Source organism: Danio aesculapii, chromosome 17 (genome assembly GCF_903798145.1).
Source record: "Danio aesculapii chromosome 17, fDanAes4.1, whole genome shotgun sequence".
NCBI classification, from domain to species: Eukaryota; Metazoa; Chordata; class Actinopteri; order Cypriniformes; family Danionidae; genus Danio; species Danio aesculapii.
Genome location: NC_079451.1, coordinates 50,142,111 through 50,159,858, shown reverse-complemented (window position 1 = coordinate 50,159,858; position 17,748 = coordinate 50,142,111). Strand labels below are relative to the sequence as shown.

At 34.6% G+C, this 17,748-nt stretch overlaps 1 protein-coding gene across 1 annotated transcript in view; it reads right to left on the bottom strand.

Annotated features, from left to right (window-relative positions):
* LOC130244986 (protein TUNAR-like) overlaps positions 1–11,856 on the bottom strand; it is a 24,353-nt gene extending 12,497 nt beyond the window's left edge. Inside the window, exon 1 of the mRNA XM_056477593.1 lies at positions 11,632–11,856. Coding sequence (XP_056333568.1) covers positions 11,632–11,694 — 63 coding nt within the window. The 5' untranslated portion in view covers positions 11,695–11,856. The remainder of the gene's footprint in view (positions 1–11,631) is intronic.
* Positions 11,857–17,748: the final 5,892 nt, after the last annotated feature.

The window sequence follows — 17,748 nt, the reverse complement described above, 5'->3', positions numbered from 1 at the left end:
GGCGGGTCTATCAGTCACTTAGTGCAGGGTTATCAGTCCTTAGGGCGGGTCTATCAGTCATTTAGGACGGGGCTGTCAGTCCTTCAGGGCAGGTCTATAAATCATTTGGGGTGGGGCTATCAGTCCTTTAAGGCGGGTCTATCAGTCATTCAGGGCGGGTCTATCAGTCATTTAGGGCAGGGTTATCAGTCCTTAGGGTGGGTCTATCAGTCATTTAGGTTAGGGCTATTAGTCCTTAGGGTGGGTCTATCAGTCATTTAGGTTAGGGCTATTAGTCCTTTAGGGTGGATCTATCAGTCATTTAGGGCGGGTCTATCAGTCATTTAGGGCAGGGTTATCAGTCCTTAGGGCGGGTCTATCAGTCATTTAGGGCAGGGTTATCAGTCCTTAGGGCGGGTCTATCAGTCATTTAGGACGGGGCTATCAGTCCTTCAGGGCAGGTCTATAAGTCATTTGGGGTGGGGCTATCAGTCCTTTAAGGCGGGTCTATCAGTCATTCAGGGCGGGTCTATCAGTCATTTAGGACAGGGCTGTCAGTCCTTTAGGGCAGGGCTATCAGTTCTTTAGGGCGGGGTATCAATGCATGTCCCATTTTTGCTCTGTCTTTGCGGGAGGCAGTTTCTTTATTTAATATGATAAGATTTTGTCTGTAAAATGTAGTTTCCCATTCTTATCATCATCAGCATCTGAAAGCATTCTGCAGCAGAAGGTGCTATCGGTGATTCTGAGAGCAAACTGGCATGCAAATCTTCCCTTTATTTTGTTAGCTTCGCCCGTCTTCCAACGATCCAAAGGATGTTCCCAATGGACGAAATCATGCACCGTCCTACATTTTTTCTCATTTCACAAGCCTTTTCTACTGGACGTACGTCACGATATGAAAAAAAAGACAAACTTAACTTCCATCTCATGCTGATAATAAGAATAAAGCCGAGCCATTTGTACATTTGAAGGGTGAATGCAAATACTCTTTATTTTAGAGCTTCAAATTCAAAAAGTGCTGACGGATGTTGTGAAACGCTCAACAAACACAGTGAAAACGCTTTGAGGAAATCAAAGCTACACTTTGTGTGTCGCAAACCCTGAATGCCGCTGCCAGTGAAATGAATGCAAAGCTCAAATGCTACTGTGAAGTGTTTTGCAACAAAGAGCCAATCATAAAAGGCCTGAGCGCCTGCATGCCTCTTTAAACATTCATGTGCACAGAAACTTTAGCTTCAGCATCTGAGAGAAACGCTCCTGTGTTTGGCTTTCTGTTTTCTTTGATTCTTGTTTTCGTAGTGCTTAAGAAGCCCTCATTAAATCACTATTTTTTTCATGTGACATTGTCTTTCTATGGAGAACTTGGTAAGACTTTATTTTCAGTCACAATTCATGCTGTTGGGTGACACAGTGGCTCAGTGGTTAGCACTGTGGCCTCACAGCAAGAAGGTTACTAGTTCGAGTCCCGGCTAAGCCAGCTGGCATTTCTGAGTGGAGTTTGCATGTTCTCCTCATGTTGGCGTGGGTTTCCTCCGGGTGCTTCAGTTTCCCCCACAGTCCAAACACATGCACTATAGGGGAATTAAATAAACTAAATTGGCCAGTACTGATCTGTGGCTGGAAGGGCATCAACTGCGTGAAACATTTGCTGGAATAGTTAGCGGTTCATTCTGCTGTGGCAACCCCTGATAAATAAGGCACTAAGTTGAACAAAAATGAATGACCGAATTAATTCATGCTGTTAACAAACCAATAACTAAGGCTGTTAGCTGAACAAACTACTAATTAGCTGCTTATTAATAGTTAGTAATGCAGAAGCTGGGTTTAGGTTTTGGGTAGGATTAGGGATGTAGAATAAAGTCACACTTTATAACTACTAAAACAGAAGTTAATATTGTAATAATATGCAGGTAATATGGCAATAGTCCATAGCATGAACTTAAACTAAACTGTTGCAGAGATTTTCACAATTTGAGAATTGTAATTTTCTAGGTTTTCTTAGTCTGTAAAACATAATCCAATTGTTTGTATCTGAATTGTAGCCTAACTGAATCAGCATCAGGAGGCAGTAAATAGTAATACCCCTATACTGCTTGTTTGTTATTTTAGTTTTCTTTTTATTTAGTATTTTATGTCAGTTAGAGTGTGGCATGTGGTCAGTGGTTAGCACTGTGGCCTCACAGCAAGAAGGTTGCTGGTTCGAGTCCCGGCTTGCACTCAAAAAAATTGTTTTTTTTTTTTTTGCTTGTTCAAACTACTTGTTTAAAATAAGCTGAAACAACACAATTGTGGAGATTTCATTGGCACAACTTAAAATTTTTAACAAATGTATGTGGATTGAACATAAAAAAATTAAGTTAACTTAATCAATTTGTGTTGGGACAACATGAATGAATTGTGTGGATCTCTGCATTTTTGACAGTGTGCCAAATCAAGGCATATTACTGTTTACTTCAGCTTTTCTTAATTCCACAAATGTTTACATCACATTTCATTAACAAAATTGTCATAAAAGCAGATAAAAAAAGTTTCTGCTTTGAGGCATGCTCAAGCAGCAACTTCCCGCTCTTCCTCGTGAAACAAATACGGAAGTAACTGAAACTGCTAGTCGCAATTCCGCTAGTCCTGGCTCCATTATACAGCACATTTCTATTGATCCCAATGTTAAAATGCCCAACATTATAGCAAAAAAAAAAAGGTGTTTACAGCCTGGTACAAAGAACGATTTTGGCATATATAGCTAATATTACCCTCCATGACAACTGTGAGGTGGGTGAATTTTTTTATAACTCACCCGTTTTGTTTATATTAAGTTTGCATAATTAAGGGCGTGGCCACTTGAGTGACAGCTTGGTCTCGCTGGTCGCTGTTTCGTCACCTCAGCTGATTCCGGCTGATTAGCTGCTGAACTCTGCGTATACGTTGTATTTTTGTGTTGTTTTATGTGGCTTTACACAGTCAGCTGCCTTTTGGAATTATTAGATGATAATTGTGCTTACAAACCATTCAAGTTGCCTCCATTTCCCAGGTGAGTTAAATTATATACTTATATTCCATCTCTATAAATGTAGTGTTTTATTTAAGATCATTTATCATTTATATTTTTATTTAGAGCTGTAAAGCCCTCCAGAATCTACCAGATTAATCAGCTGTAGGCTCTAGAACAGTCATCTGAAGCTTTATCATACAGTGTTATGCCTGGATTTCATAAATAGCCTTGCATTTACTAACACAGACTATATTTGAAGTGTTTCCTCTAGTAGGGATCAGTGTATTACAAGAGTGTTTTTAAAAGAATAAACACTTTATTGATATAGTGTACAGCCAAGCACACGTGGTCAGAACACAAACGAGTCGCAGGTAATAAGGTATTAAGTGTTTCTCCCAAAGAAAATTCTGTCTAACAAAATGCTAGCAGGCGTCTGTTGCTCTGCTCATGCTCCACCTCTTTGCCCTTGTTTGGTATCCCCCGGTCGGTGTGATGAAGGAAATGGCAGTGGTTGGCCACACCTACTTGTAGCTTCTTTTGCGTTATTCAAAAAAGCTATGGGTGACATCACGGATACTACGTCCATATGTTTTACAGTCTATGGGTGTACTATTGTCCAGTCACTATTGTCCAGTCGCTGTTAATAACTGCATAAATATGCACATTTCATGTCAGTTTAGCTCCTCTGAAGTCATTCATTCATTCATTTTGCTTAAGCTTACTCTCTATTTCAGAGGTCACCACTGCGGAATGAACCGCTAACACGGGGAGAACATGCAAACTCCACACTGAAATGCCTACTGACCCAGCTTGTGCTGCCACATTAAACAATCAATCTTACAATTCTTTTTCTCGCAAATCTCTCTCTCCTTGGCACTGTTAAATATTGTATTTTCTGCAGAGACTCAACGTAACCAGACTTGATGCAACCAAGTTGCAAGAGCAGCCTGGAGAGAAAAAAAAAAAGACAAATTGAAAGATTCTGCTGGCCGAGTGCCTTTTTACTCTGTATGACAAAAACAATGTGTGGACACTGTTAAAATGAGCAGCCGTTTCTGAGCCCTTTAATGTAATGAACACCAAACCCACACCTGAACCCCAGCTTTATGATGATCTGTAATAGGATTTCATTGGTCTGATGATGATCACACTGAAACTGCTACATGCTTCTTTCTATGCACAAACTGAAATACAACCATTTATATACACAGACTACAGCTGAAGTCAGAATTATCTGCCCTCCTGTGATTTTTCCTTTTCAAAAATCTCCCAAATGATGTTGAACAGATTCAGGAATTGTTCACAGTATTTCCGATAATATTTTTTCTTCTGGAGAAAGTCTTATTTGTTTTATTTCGGCTAGAATAAAAGCAGTTTTTAATTAATTAAAGCCATTTTAAGGTCAATATTATTAGCCTCCTTAAGCAATATTTGTTTTGGATTGTCTCCAGAACAAACCACTGTTATACAATGATTTGCATAATTACCCTAAATTTACCCTAATGAACCTAGTTCAGCCTTGAAATGTCACTTTAATCTGAATACTAGTGTCTTGAGGAATATCTAGTTAAATATGGTGGGCTGTGTCGGCGCCAGTGGTTTAGTGGTTAGTGCGTTGATACATGCACTCCGGTGCTCACGGCGACCCGAGTTCGATTCCCGCCTTGATATCTCCCAATTGATGTTTAACCGAGTAAGGAATTTTTCACAGTATTTCCTATAATATATTTTCTTCTGGAGAAAGTCTTATTTGTTTTATTTCGACTAGAATAAAAGCAGTTTTTAATTGTTTTAAACCCATTTTAAGGTCAATATTATTTGCCCCCTTAAGGAATATTAGTTTTGGATTGTCTCCAGAACAAACCACTGTTATACAATGACTTGCCAAATAACCCTACACTGAAAAAAATATTCAGATATTCAAAGATGATTCCTTGGGTTTACTATTTTTTTTTTTACGTTAAGTGGTTGTAAACAATTTATTTAGGTTGAATTTAAACAAACAAATTAAGTTGAATTTTCTTAAATTTAATTTGTTTGTTTAAATTCAACACAAATAAATTGTTTGCAACAGTTTTGCAGACACTATTTTTTTTCAGTGTAACTTGAACCTAATTAACCTAGTTCAGCCTTTAAATGTCACTTTAAGCTGAATACTAGTGTCTTGAAGAATATCTAGTCAAATATTATATGCTGCCATCATGACAAAGATAAAATAAGTCAGTTATTAAATATCAGAAATGGTGTGTGTTTTGTTTTTTGTTTTCCATTGAAACATATTTTCTGAGAATGAGCCTCTTCCATCTGTGCATTCATGCAGTTTTTGTCCACATTTGTTTACATGCATAATGCATAAGAAAAATAAAACTTATTTTTAAATGGCAGATGGAAAGTGTAGAGAAAGCCAGACACTATATGGTGTTGTTTTATTTGATTGATTTATTTTAATTTGGATAATATGGATGAGTGGTATTTTAATTGTTAAATGCAGATGGTGCAGCTTGGTAACACACTTTGGTAAAGTAAAATAAATTCATTGTCAGAGTGTGGAGATTTAATTTGGACTTTAAAGAGTTCTGAGATCTGTAGGGTTACCTAACTAGCTAACTAAAACACTGTTTTGCTCAAGATACCATTGTAATGCCATATACACCCCCCCCCCCCTCTTTTCCAAATATTTCCCAAATGCTGTTTAACAGATTCAGGAATTTTTCACAGTATTTCCTTTAATATTTTTTCTTCTAGAGAAAGTCTTATTTGATTTATTTCAGCCAAAATAAAAGCTGTTTTTGATTGTTTTAAACCCACTTTAAGGTCATTATTATTAGCCTCCTTAAGCAATATTAGTTTTGGATTGTCTCCAGAACAAACCACTGTTATACAATAACTTGCCTAATTACTCTAACTTTACCCTAATGAACCTAGTCAAGCCTTTAAATGTCACTTTAAGCTGAATACTAGTGTCTTGAAGAATATCTAGTCTAATATTATTTACTGTCATCATGGCAAAGATAAAAGAGATCAGTTATTATAAATAAGTTATTAAAACTATTTAGAAATGTACTGAAAAATCCTCTCTCTGTTAAGCAGAAATTGGGGAAGGCTAATAATTCTGACTTCAACTCTATGTCCGATATTTAATCCCAAGCCGTCTCTGGACAAGTGAACGGTTTAACCTTTTCCCACTTGAATTATTTGAGGCACATGAATAGTCTGAAGACATTAACCTGCTCTGACAGTGTTGCTGTAGGCAATGATCTGAAATAAACAGCCCCGATACAAACACACTCACACTCCTGAGCAAACGCATGTCAGATTAAACCGCCAGCAGCGTTCACGTCTATCTCTGAGGTGTTTTATGGATTTCAGTCTAATGCTGCAGTAATAACCCAGCTTGTAACAATTATGAAAGGTTGTTTGCAACTCACAAATTATACATAAGAGTCATTGGGAAATATCTGACTACTGTACTTTTGACTTCAAAACGTACATGCATGGTAAGTGTAATCAAACTCAATTGTTTTCAGTTGATTTAAATCACATTAGATTTTATATGGGCAACACTTTAGTTTAACAATTCTCAATATTAACTACTGGATTATTATCTGTGTGTCATTAGGATATTGACTATTTATTAGTAATTATAAAACAGGATTTTATTTTACATCTCTAATTCTACCTGACTCCAACTGCTACCTTGTTAACTATTAATAATAGCTAGCTCAGCTAACGGGTTGTTCATAGTGAGAATTGTTCATTAAACGGTGACCAAAAATTAAGTCAAAAATCATTATATTGATGAGTTAAATAATGGAAAAAAACATGAATTATTGATTTCATTTTATAACAATATAAAAGGGTTTGATTTTAGAAACATATAGTTGCTTTTTCATTCCTTCATAAGCAGGCATGATGGCCAAACACACACTGATTAGGTGAACGTAACAAATTTAAGTGGATTGAACATAAAACAATTAAGTTTAACCCCCAATTATCTCAAGAATTGTGTTGTTTCAGCTCATTTTGAATAAGTAAACTTAAATTTGAAATAAAATAGACTTAATTAAGTTTGATCAAGCTGCAAAATCATTGTTTTGAGAGTATGCAAAAGGAAAAAAACAAAACTTTTGCAGCAAAACTGATATTTTCTTCAGTAGTTTTACAGCATTTGTTGCTTTGAGAATAAATAACAATAATAATTCTGTACATTTTATATAGCGCTTTTCTGGTCACTTAAAGCACTTTTTGGAGACACCAGCAGTAAAAAAATAAATATCAAAGCAGGTTTACAAAAAACATCTACAGAATTATTGTTGTTAATGCCATTGTATTTTAATACATATGCTCGATGAAGTGATCAATTTGAACAAATTCTGTTTATTTTTTTAGATAACACAATGACACATCATTTACATCAATTGTTTGATTAGGAAATACATGTTTCAATATTTCAACATTTATTTAAGCCTGTTTTTAATTGATATTTACTTTGTACAGCTTTTATGTGTGTATTTTTTGTGGCATTTTGGGTTCACGAAAAGAATGTTATACATAAAATATATTACTGTTGTTATTATTATTATTATTATTATTATTATTGTTATTATTAATATTATTATTATCATTTTTGTTTCACAGAAGAGAGAAGGTTGTACACTGCAAAATATATATTTTATTTTTTGTCTTGTTTCTAGTCCATGTATCTAGAAATTCGAAAATCAAGAATCATTTTCTAGACAAGCATAATATGGTCTTATTTTCAGAAATAATAAGTCAAAACGAAGTGAGGTTTTCCTTTAAACAAGCAAAATAATCTGCCAACTGGGTAGGTAAAATAATTGTATTTTTATTTGTGACAAAGCAAAGTTTCATAAACTAATTTCGAGAGGAGCACGTGATATGATTGAGCACGACTGGCCACTCATCTGTAATCAGTAATAATCCAATCAGAGTGATCCTAGTTTACTATAAATGGATCATTTTCTCCCTACTGTTTTATCTTCGTTTGGAAGAATCCCCCCTTCCACCCCATCTCCTCCTTTTCCTCCCTTTTCTAAAGGGGGAGCTCTCAAGACCTACCTGATCTCGGATCTCCTGATATGCTTATCGACCGGGCAGGAGCCATGGGCTCAAATATCTCCGAGCTCAGGGTTCTCTCCCGGGACAGCATGCCAAACCTGCTTTATACGCCAAGCATATCTAAGTGGGAACTCTTGAAAGATTATTCTTCATACCCCATTAACCCATTATTTTGCTTGTTTTAAGGAAAATCGCACATATTATTTTCCAAATCAAGACACTTTTTTTTTGCTTGTCTAGAAAAAACTTCTTGATTTAAGAGTTTTTAGATATTTGGACTAGAAACAAGACAAAAAATAAAGTTAAAAAAAAAAAGCATTTTTTTCTAGTGTGCAGACTTTACATAAATTTGAGTCACCTCTTCTTGTACAATCACTTATGCTTATTTTATTCATTCTTATTTTACAATATTTTAATGTTTAGTTTATTAAATTTAGAGCACTTTCAAAACAGCTAGCGCTGACCAAAGTGATGTACATAAAATATACAAAAATAATAAAATAGGAGGTGAAAAAAATACAAATATCATTAACTGCTCAATAAAGTAAGTGCAGACTAGTTCAGAAACATTAAGAGCAGATTAATACTTGAAACACATAGAGTTTGAAAAAGTTCTCTGGATGAACGTTAAACTCATTCCTACTTTTTATAAGTAAATTATTTATTATAATCACATTATAAATAAAATTATTTTTTGTTTGTTTTATTGATGGAACAAGGTTGTACACTGCAAAAACAGAGAAGTTTGTCTTGTTTCTAGTCCAAATATCTAAAAATTCGGTCACTTTATTTTGATGGTCCGTTTGTTGAATTTAAGTTACATTGCAACTGATTCTCAAAAGATTAAAAATAGACTGTTAGATTAGGGTTGGGGTTAGGATTAGGGTTAATGTAAGTTGACATGTACTTGCAATAGTAAGTTAAATGTCTGTTGAAGGAGCAGTATCAACAGATATTAAGCAGACAGTCTGCTAATACTCAAATGGACCATCAGAATAAAGTGATACCAAAAATACCTAAATCAAGAGGCATTTTGTAGACAAGCAATAAATGTGGTATTTCCTTAAAACTGTTTGACATAAGATTATTTTGCCTACCCTACTGGCAGATTATTTAGCTTGTTTCAAGAAAAGACTCACATATTTCTCAAATCAAGACAGTATTTTGTGCTTGTCTAGTAAATGCTTCTTAATTTAAGGTTTTTAGATATTTGGACTAGAAATGAGTTTAAAAATTGAAGCAAGAAAAACTTTGCAGTGTTGGGTAAATAATATTGAACAAGCTTTTTCTGTAATATCACTTTTGCATATTTTATTTACTCTTATTTACCAGTATTTGAATGCATGCATGAAATAGATAGACTTCTCAAAAGTTCTCTCAATGAGCACTAAACTCATTCCTGCTTTTGGACTTTGGGTTTAAGAAAAGCACATTATAAATAAAATGCATTGCCGATATTATTATTATTATTATTATTATTAATTATTTTTTGTTTCATTGAAGAAAGAAGGTTATACACTGCTAAAAATGCTTGTCTTCGATTTTTTTTTTTTTGTCCACATATATAAAAATTCTTAAAGCAAGTAGCATTTTCTAGACAAGCAATTAATATGGTCTTGTTTTCAGAAATAATTAGCCAAATTAAGTGAGTTTTTCCTTAAAACAAGCAAAATAATCTTGTTTTTCATTTAGACATTTATTTTACTTCATTGGCAGATTATTGTGCTTGTTTTGAAGAAACAACATATTACTTCTGAAAACAAGACAGTATTTATTGCTTCTCTAGAAAAAGTTTCTTGATTTAAGAATGTTGAGATATTTGGACTAGAAACAAGACAAAAAAATCCAAGCAAGTAAAGCCTTTTTGCAGTGTACAGACTTGAGTAAATAAATTTGAATAACCTCTTTCCTTAATATCTCTTATGCATGTTTTATTCATTCTTATTTGACAGTATTTAAATGCATGCATGAAATACATAGACCTTTGAAATATTCTCTAGATCAGTGTTTCCCAACCCTGTTGCTGGAGACACACCAACAGTACATATTTTGGATGTCTCCCTTTTCTGACTAATTAACTTCAGGTGTTGGAGTCTCTTCTGATGTTATAAGTTGATTCAGGTGTGTTTGATTAGGGAGAGGTTGAAAATGTGGACTGTTGGTGTGCCTTCAGGAACAGGGTTGGGAAACACTGATCTAGATGAAAGTTCCTACTTTTGCACTTTGGGTTTAAGAAAAGCCCATTATTAAAAATAAATCCATTACTGATACTACTGTTATTATTAATAATAATAATAATAATAATATTATTATAATTTTTTTTTTTTGTTAAAGAAAAAAGGTCGCACACTGAAAAAATGCTTTTCTTTACTTAGATTTTTTTGTCCACATATATAAAAAATCTTAAATCAAGAAGCATTTTCTAGACAAGCAGCTAATATGGTCTTGTTTCCAGAAATAATCAGCCAAAATGAAGTGAGTTTTTGATTAGAATGAGCCAAATAATCTGCAAACAGGGAAAGCGAAGTAATCTTGTTTTTCATTTTCACATGTAATTATTTTGCCTGCCCCATTGGTAGAATATTTTTAAAGAAGAACTCACATATTACATCTGAAAATAAGACGATATTTAATGCTTGTATACAAAAAGCTTCTTGGTTTAAGAATGTTGAGATATTTGGACTAGAAACAAGACAAAAAAATCCAAGCAAGTAAAGCCTTTTTGCAGTGTACAGACTTGAGTAAATAAATTTGAATAACCTCTGTCCCTAATATCTCTCATGCATGTTCAATTCATTCTTATTTGACAGTATTTAAATGCATGCATGAAATACATAGACCTTTGAAATATTCTCTAGATGAAAGTTCCTACTTTTGCACTTTGGGTTTAAGAAAAGCCCATTATTAAAAATAAATCCATTACTGATACTACTGTTATTATTAATAATAATATTATAATTAATTATTTTTGTTTCATTAAAGAAAAAAGGTCGTACATTGCAAAAAATGCTTTTCTTTACTTAGATTTTTTGTCCACATATATAAAAAATCTTAAATCAAGAAGCATTTTCTAGACAAGCAACTAATATGGTCTTATTTCCAGAAATAATCAGCCAAAATGAAGTGAGTTTTTAAATTAAAATGAGCCAAATAATCTGCAAACAGGGAAAGCGAAGTAATCTTGTTTTTCATTTTCACATGTAATTATTTTGCCTGCCCCATTGGTAGATTATTTTAAAGAAGAACTCGCATATTACATCTGAAAATAAGACCATATTTAATGCTTGTATAGAAAATGCTTCTTGATTTAAGAAGTTTTAGATATTTGGACTAGAAACAAATCAAAAAGTCTAAGCAAGACAAGCATTTATTCCAGTGTACAGACTTGAATAAATAAATTTGAGTACCCTCTTTCTATAATATCACTTTTGCATATTTTATTTACTCTTATTTGACAGTATTTGAATGCATGCATGAAATAGATAGACTTCTCAAAAGTTCTCTGGATGAACACTAAACTCATTCCTACTTTTGCACTCGGTCAAACGCTTCTAGATCCTAGCAGACGGGAATCATCTTACCTTGCACAGCATCAGGAGGAACTTCGCATCAGACATGCTGGTCTTTCTGAGACGCACAGACATCCCTGAACAGTCAGACAGCGGTCCATTCCCATCATCCTTCAGCTTTCAGGGAGATCCCGAATCACTGGCTGCGCGTTCCTACGTTGAGTTTCCAGTGTTTTCCTGGCCAGTTTCATCTCACGTGTTCGCGAGCCGTCATGAGCTCCTCTCTCCTCTGCTTTTCATGAGCCAAATATAAACAGATGAGGAAACGGCGGGTTCAAATGGTCGTTTTAATTAGCCAGAGCTTCATTTCTAAGAAATCTAAACACTCTTTTTTCCATCTCAGTCTTAAAAAAAAGCCAAAATTATGTTATGAAATATAAAGTAAATATAAATAAAAAAAATGAACAGCTTTCTCTTCGGTTTCTGTTTGTTTGTCTCTGCTCAGTGCATGTGACTCCTTGAGGAAAACACTTTTCTTTTCATCATTCTTTGAGGATTCTCAGTGTAAAGATTCGGAAGATCCAAAATTCTGATAAAACAGATCCAAAAAGCCACTCTCAAATGATCCAACACACACAAATGAATAGCTTTATCTTCTGCTTTTGTTTCTGCTCAATCCACATAAGCTTCTTGAGAGATGCGTATTAGGAAATCTTCCTCAAAATTCCCAAAAGCACTTTTGAAAATTCACCAGTCATTGAGGATTCAGTCTGAAGATTCTCAGTCTACAAAAAGCCAAACTATTCTTATGAGATATAAAGTCACTCTCAAAAAAACAATCAGCTTTTTCTTCTATGTTTGCTTCTGCTCAATCCACGCGACTCCTTGAGAAATCCATATTAAGACATTTTCATCATAATTCTTGGATGCACTTTTGAAGATTTACCGAACAAGAAAGGAAGTTATTTTCAAACGAAAAGCTTTCTCTTCTTTTTCCGTTTTCGTTTCTGCTCAATGCATGCGTCTCCTTGCGGAAAACACTTTCCTTTCCATCACAGTCTTTAAGGATTCGCAGCCTAAAGATTCTGAAGATCCAAGATTCTGTTATGAGATATAAAGTCACTCTCAAAAATAAAATAAAAAATGTAGAGATTTCTCTTGTTTTTGCTTCTGCTCAATCCATGTGAGCTTCTTGAGAAATCTGAATTAAGAATTCTTCATCAATATCTGAAAGCACTTTTGAAGATTTATTAAACAATAAAAAAGAAACTCATTTAAAACATCAGAATATAACGTTAAAAAAGAGCCCAAAATGAGCAGCTTTCTCTTGTTTCTTTTCAATCCATGTGCCTCCTTGAGGAACACACTTCTCTTTCCATCACAGGCTTCGAAGATTCTCAGTCTAAAGATTCTGAAGATCCAACATTCTGTTGGGATATAAAGTCACTTTCAACAAAAAGTTTGTTTGTTTCTGCTCAATGCATGTGACTCCTTGAGGAAAAGACTTATCTTTCCATCACAGTCTTTAAGGATACCCAGTCTAAAGATTCTGAAGATCAAACATTCAGTTATGAGATAGGTCACTCTCAACACAGCAAAAACACACAAAAAATGAACAGCGTTCTCTTCTGATTTTGCTTCTGCTCAATTCACGTGAGCTTCTTGAGAAGTCCGTATTCCTCCTCAAAATTCCCAAAGCACTTTTGAAAAATTTCCTTCAGTCTTTAAGGAGTCAGTCTAAAGATTCTCAGTCTAAAAAAGCCAAAATTCTGTTATGAGATATGAAGCCACTCTCAGATAATAATAATAATAATAAAAAAAAAAAACAGCTTTCACTTCTGTTTCTGCTCAATCCATGTGAGCCGCTTGAGAAGTCTGTATCAAGAAATCTTCATCAAAATTTCCGAAGCACTTTTAAAGATTTAATGAACAACAAAAAATGAAGTAGTTTAAAACTTCAGCATATAGTCACTCTCAAAAAGCCCAAATTAACAGCTTTTTTCTTCTGTTTCTGGTCCTGTTATTTGTTTCTGCTCAATCCATGCCGCTCCTTGAGGAAAACACTTTTCTTCCTATCACAAGCTCCAAGGATTCTAGAGTCTGATTCTGAAGATCGCAAATTATGTTATGAGATATAAATCCACTCTCAAAAAAATGAACAGATTTCTCTTCTGTTTCTGCTCAATCCATGTGAGAAATTCATGTTAAGAAATCTTCCTCACAATTCTCGAAGCACTTTTGAAGATTTACTGAACAAAAAAACTCATTTAAAACTTCAGAATATAAAGTCATTCTCAAAAAAAAAAGCCCAAATGAACAGCTTTCTCTTCTGTTTCTGTTCAATGCATATGACTCCTTGAGGAAAACACTTTTCTTTACATCACAGTCTGTGAGGTTTCTGGAGTCTAGATATTCTGAAGATGGAAAATTCTGTATATGAGATATAAAGCTAGTCACTCTCAAAAAAAAACAGCTTTCAGTGTTTTCTCTCCTGTCTTTGCTTCTGGCCAATCCACACGACTCCTTGAGAAGTCTGTATGAAGAAATGAAGATTTACAGAACAACAACAGCAAAATACTAATTTAAAACTTCAGAATATAAAGTCACTCTCAAAATAAAAACAATAATAATAAAATGAACAGCTTTCTCTTGGGCTTCAGTTTTTTAATTTCTGCTCAATGTATGAGACTCCTTAAGGAAAACACTTTTCTTTTCATTAAAGTCTTCGAGCGTCTTCCGAGAGTCTAAATATTCTGAAGATCCGAAATTCTGTTATGAGATATAAAGCCACTCTCAAAAAAAATGAACAGCTTTCTCTTCTGTTTTTGCTTCTGCTCAATCCACATGAGCTTCTGGAGAAGTCTGTATTAAGAAATCTTCCTCAAAATTCCCAAAAATGTCCATCTGTCATTGAGGATTTATTTAAAAGATTCTGAATATCCAATATTATGTTGTAAGATCACTCTCAAAAAATCAAACACACACACACACACACACACACACACACACACACACACACACACACACACAAGCAAACCGCTTTCTCTTCTGTTTCTGTTGTTTCTGCTCAATGCATGCGATTCTCTAAGAAAAACACTTTTCTTTCCATCACAGTCTATGAGGTTTCTAGAGTTTAAAGATTCTGAGAATCCAAAATTCTGTTTTGAGAAACAAAGCCACTCTCAAAAACAATGAACAGCTTTCTCTTCTGTTTTTGCCTTTGCTCAATCCACACCTTGAGAAATCTGTATTAAGAAATCTTCCTCAAGACTCCTGAAAGCACTTTTGAAGATTTATTAAACAACAAAAAATAAACCTTTTTAAAAGATCAGAATATAAAGTCACTCTCAAAAAAAAAAAAAACAGAACAACTTTCTCTTTCCGTTTCTGTTGGTTTGTTTCTGCTCAATGCATGTGACTCCTTGAGGAAAACACTTCTCTTTCTATAACAGTCTTTGAGGATTCTCAGGCTAAAGATTCTGAAGATCCAAAATTCTGTTGAGATATAAAGCCACTCTCAAAACAACACCAAAATGAACGGCTTTCTCTTCTGATTTTGCTTCTGCTCAATCCACATGAGCTTCTGGAGAAATGTGCATTAAGAAATCATCATCAAAACTCTCGACACTTCAGAATATAAAGTCTCTCTCAAAACAAATAAACAAACAAACAAATGAACAGCTTTCTCCTCTGTTTCTGTTTCAGTTTATTTTGTTTCTACTTAATCCATGTCACTCCTTGAGGAAAACTCTTTTCCTTCCATCACAGTCTTTGAGGTTTCTAAAGTGTAAAGAAGATTCTGAAGATCCAAAATAATGTCATGAGAAATAAAGTCACTCTCAAAAAAAAAACCTGCCAGCTTTCTCCTCTGTTTCTGTTTCTAATCAATCCACGCCACTCCGTGGGAAATCTGTATTAAGAAATCGTTCTCAAAATTCCTGAAAGCTCTTGAAGATTTACTGAACGAAAAAAAAAAAATTTCAAACTTCAGAATATATATATATATATATATATATATAATATAAAGTCACTCTCAAAAACAACAACAAAAAACCAAATGAACAGCTTTCTCTTCTGATTTTGCTTCTGCTCAATCCATATGAGCTTCTGGAGAAATGTGCGTTAAGAAATCATCATCAAAATTCTCAACACTTCAGAATATAAAGTCTCTCTCAAAACAAACAAACAAACAAAAAATGAACAGCTTTCTCCTCTGTTTCTGTTTCAGTTTATTTTGTTTCTACCTGATCCATGTCACTTCTTGAGGAAAACTCTTTTCCTTCCATCACAGTCGTTGAGGTTTCCAAAGTCTAATGATTCTGAAGATCCCAAATTATGTCATGAGAAATAAAGTCACTCTCAAAAAAAACTACCAGCTTTCCGTGAGAAATCTGTATTAAGAAATCGTTCTCAAAATTCCTGAAAGCCTTTGAAGATTTACTGAACGAAAAAAAAATCATTTAAAACTTCAGAATATATATATAATATAAAGTCACTCTCAAAAACAACAACAAAAAACCAAATGAACAGCTTTCTCTTCTGTATTTGCTTCTGCTCAATCCGTATGAGCTTCTGGAGAAATGTGCGTTAAGAAATCATGATCAAAATTCTCGACACACTTCAGAATATAAAGTCACTCTCAAAACAAAACAAACAAGCAAGCAAGCAAACAAACAAACAAAAAATGAACGGCTTTCTCTTCTGTATTTGCTTCTGCTCAATCCAAATGAGCTTCTGTAGAAATGTGCGTTAAGAAATCATCATCAAAATTCTCAACACACTTCAGAATATAAAATCACTCCCAAAACAAAACAAACAAACAAACAAACAAACAAACAAACAAACAAACAAACAAAATGAACAGCTTTCTCCTCTGATTCTGTTTATTTTGTTTCTGCGTAATTCAGGTGCCTCCCTGAGAAAAACACCAGAATTCTGTATATGAGAAATGAAGTCACTTTAAAAAAAAAAGCTAGCAGCTTTCTCTTCTGTTCTTGCTTCTGCTCAATCCACGCGACTCCTTGAAAAATCCATATTAAAAAATCGTCCTCAAAATTCCTGAAAGCACTTCTGAAGATTTACCGAACAACAAAAAGAAGCGCACATGTAAAACTTCAGGTGTTGAAAGACTTGCTGTCCTCAATCTGCGCGTCTGAGAAACTAGGACATGTACTGCCTCGCAGTGCTGAATGCCATGTGAAGCCCTAAGCGAGTGTTATTAGAGAGAGGATTGTATCCCGAAGAGGCGAAGGCTTCCCCTGATTCCCTCCAACTCGCATATCAATGCAGCGCAGGGTTGCCTGGCAACCGTCTCCGGACCGCCACACAACGCCTGGCGACGAGAAGCGTTTATGACAGCGACTTTATGAGGGGGAGGCTCTCCGTCGCTCCTGCGTTTCTCTGCTTTTAATACTCCTCCAGTCTGTCAAGCTGCGTGTGTGTGTGTGTGTGTGTGTGTGGGAGAGAGAGACCTGAAAACTGACACAAACCCGCCCTCAGACACCCGCCACAGTCTCCTACCCAGCATTCTCTGCTCCCTGTGGATATACAGTACCACTGCCATTGACAAACACATCTGAGGGTGGGTGTAGATCGCATTTCTGTAAATGCATTTTTGACAAACTCTTTGATGTGTGTTTTTTCTCTTCTCTGCGCTCGTAAATAAAAGGGAAAACTCTCTTGAGAAGTCAGGCGGGCAGCAATCTGTCACAATACACACAAAATAATTATTCCTTTTTAAGGTAAGTGGGAAACACTTTATAATAACTACACACTATGAAGCATTTATTAAGCATTAGCATCTAGTGAGTTCATTACTTGTTAAGCATTAACTCAACATTAATAAGCGTTAGTAAGCAGTTTATAACTGCAGCTACAAATGCTCTATTCTTGACTTATAACCACATTTATAATGTGCTTAATAATTATACTTGCACACTTTCTTAATGATTTATTTTTCATTACTAAATGAAGTATTACATTATTTACAAACCATCTGTATTTAGGAGTAGTTAGAGGTTTTTAAGATCATTCAGAATGAGTTAATAAATGATTAATAAACTATTGAAATCAATGTTTATATATGTTATTATTCAGGCATGTAGTAATGGTTACTATGCTTTATTAACTCAACTTCATCCAGTTTTGTGAGCTAATCTAAAGTGAGGACTATTCATGCTTTATAAATCC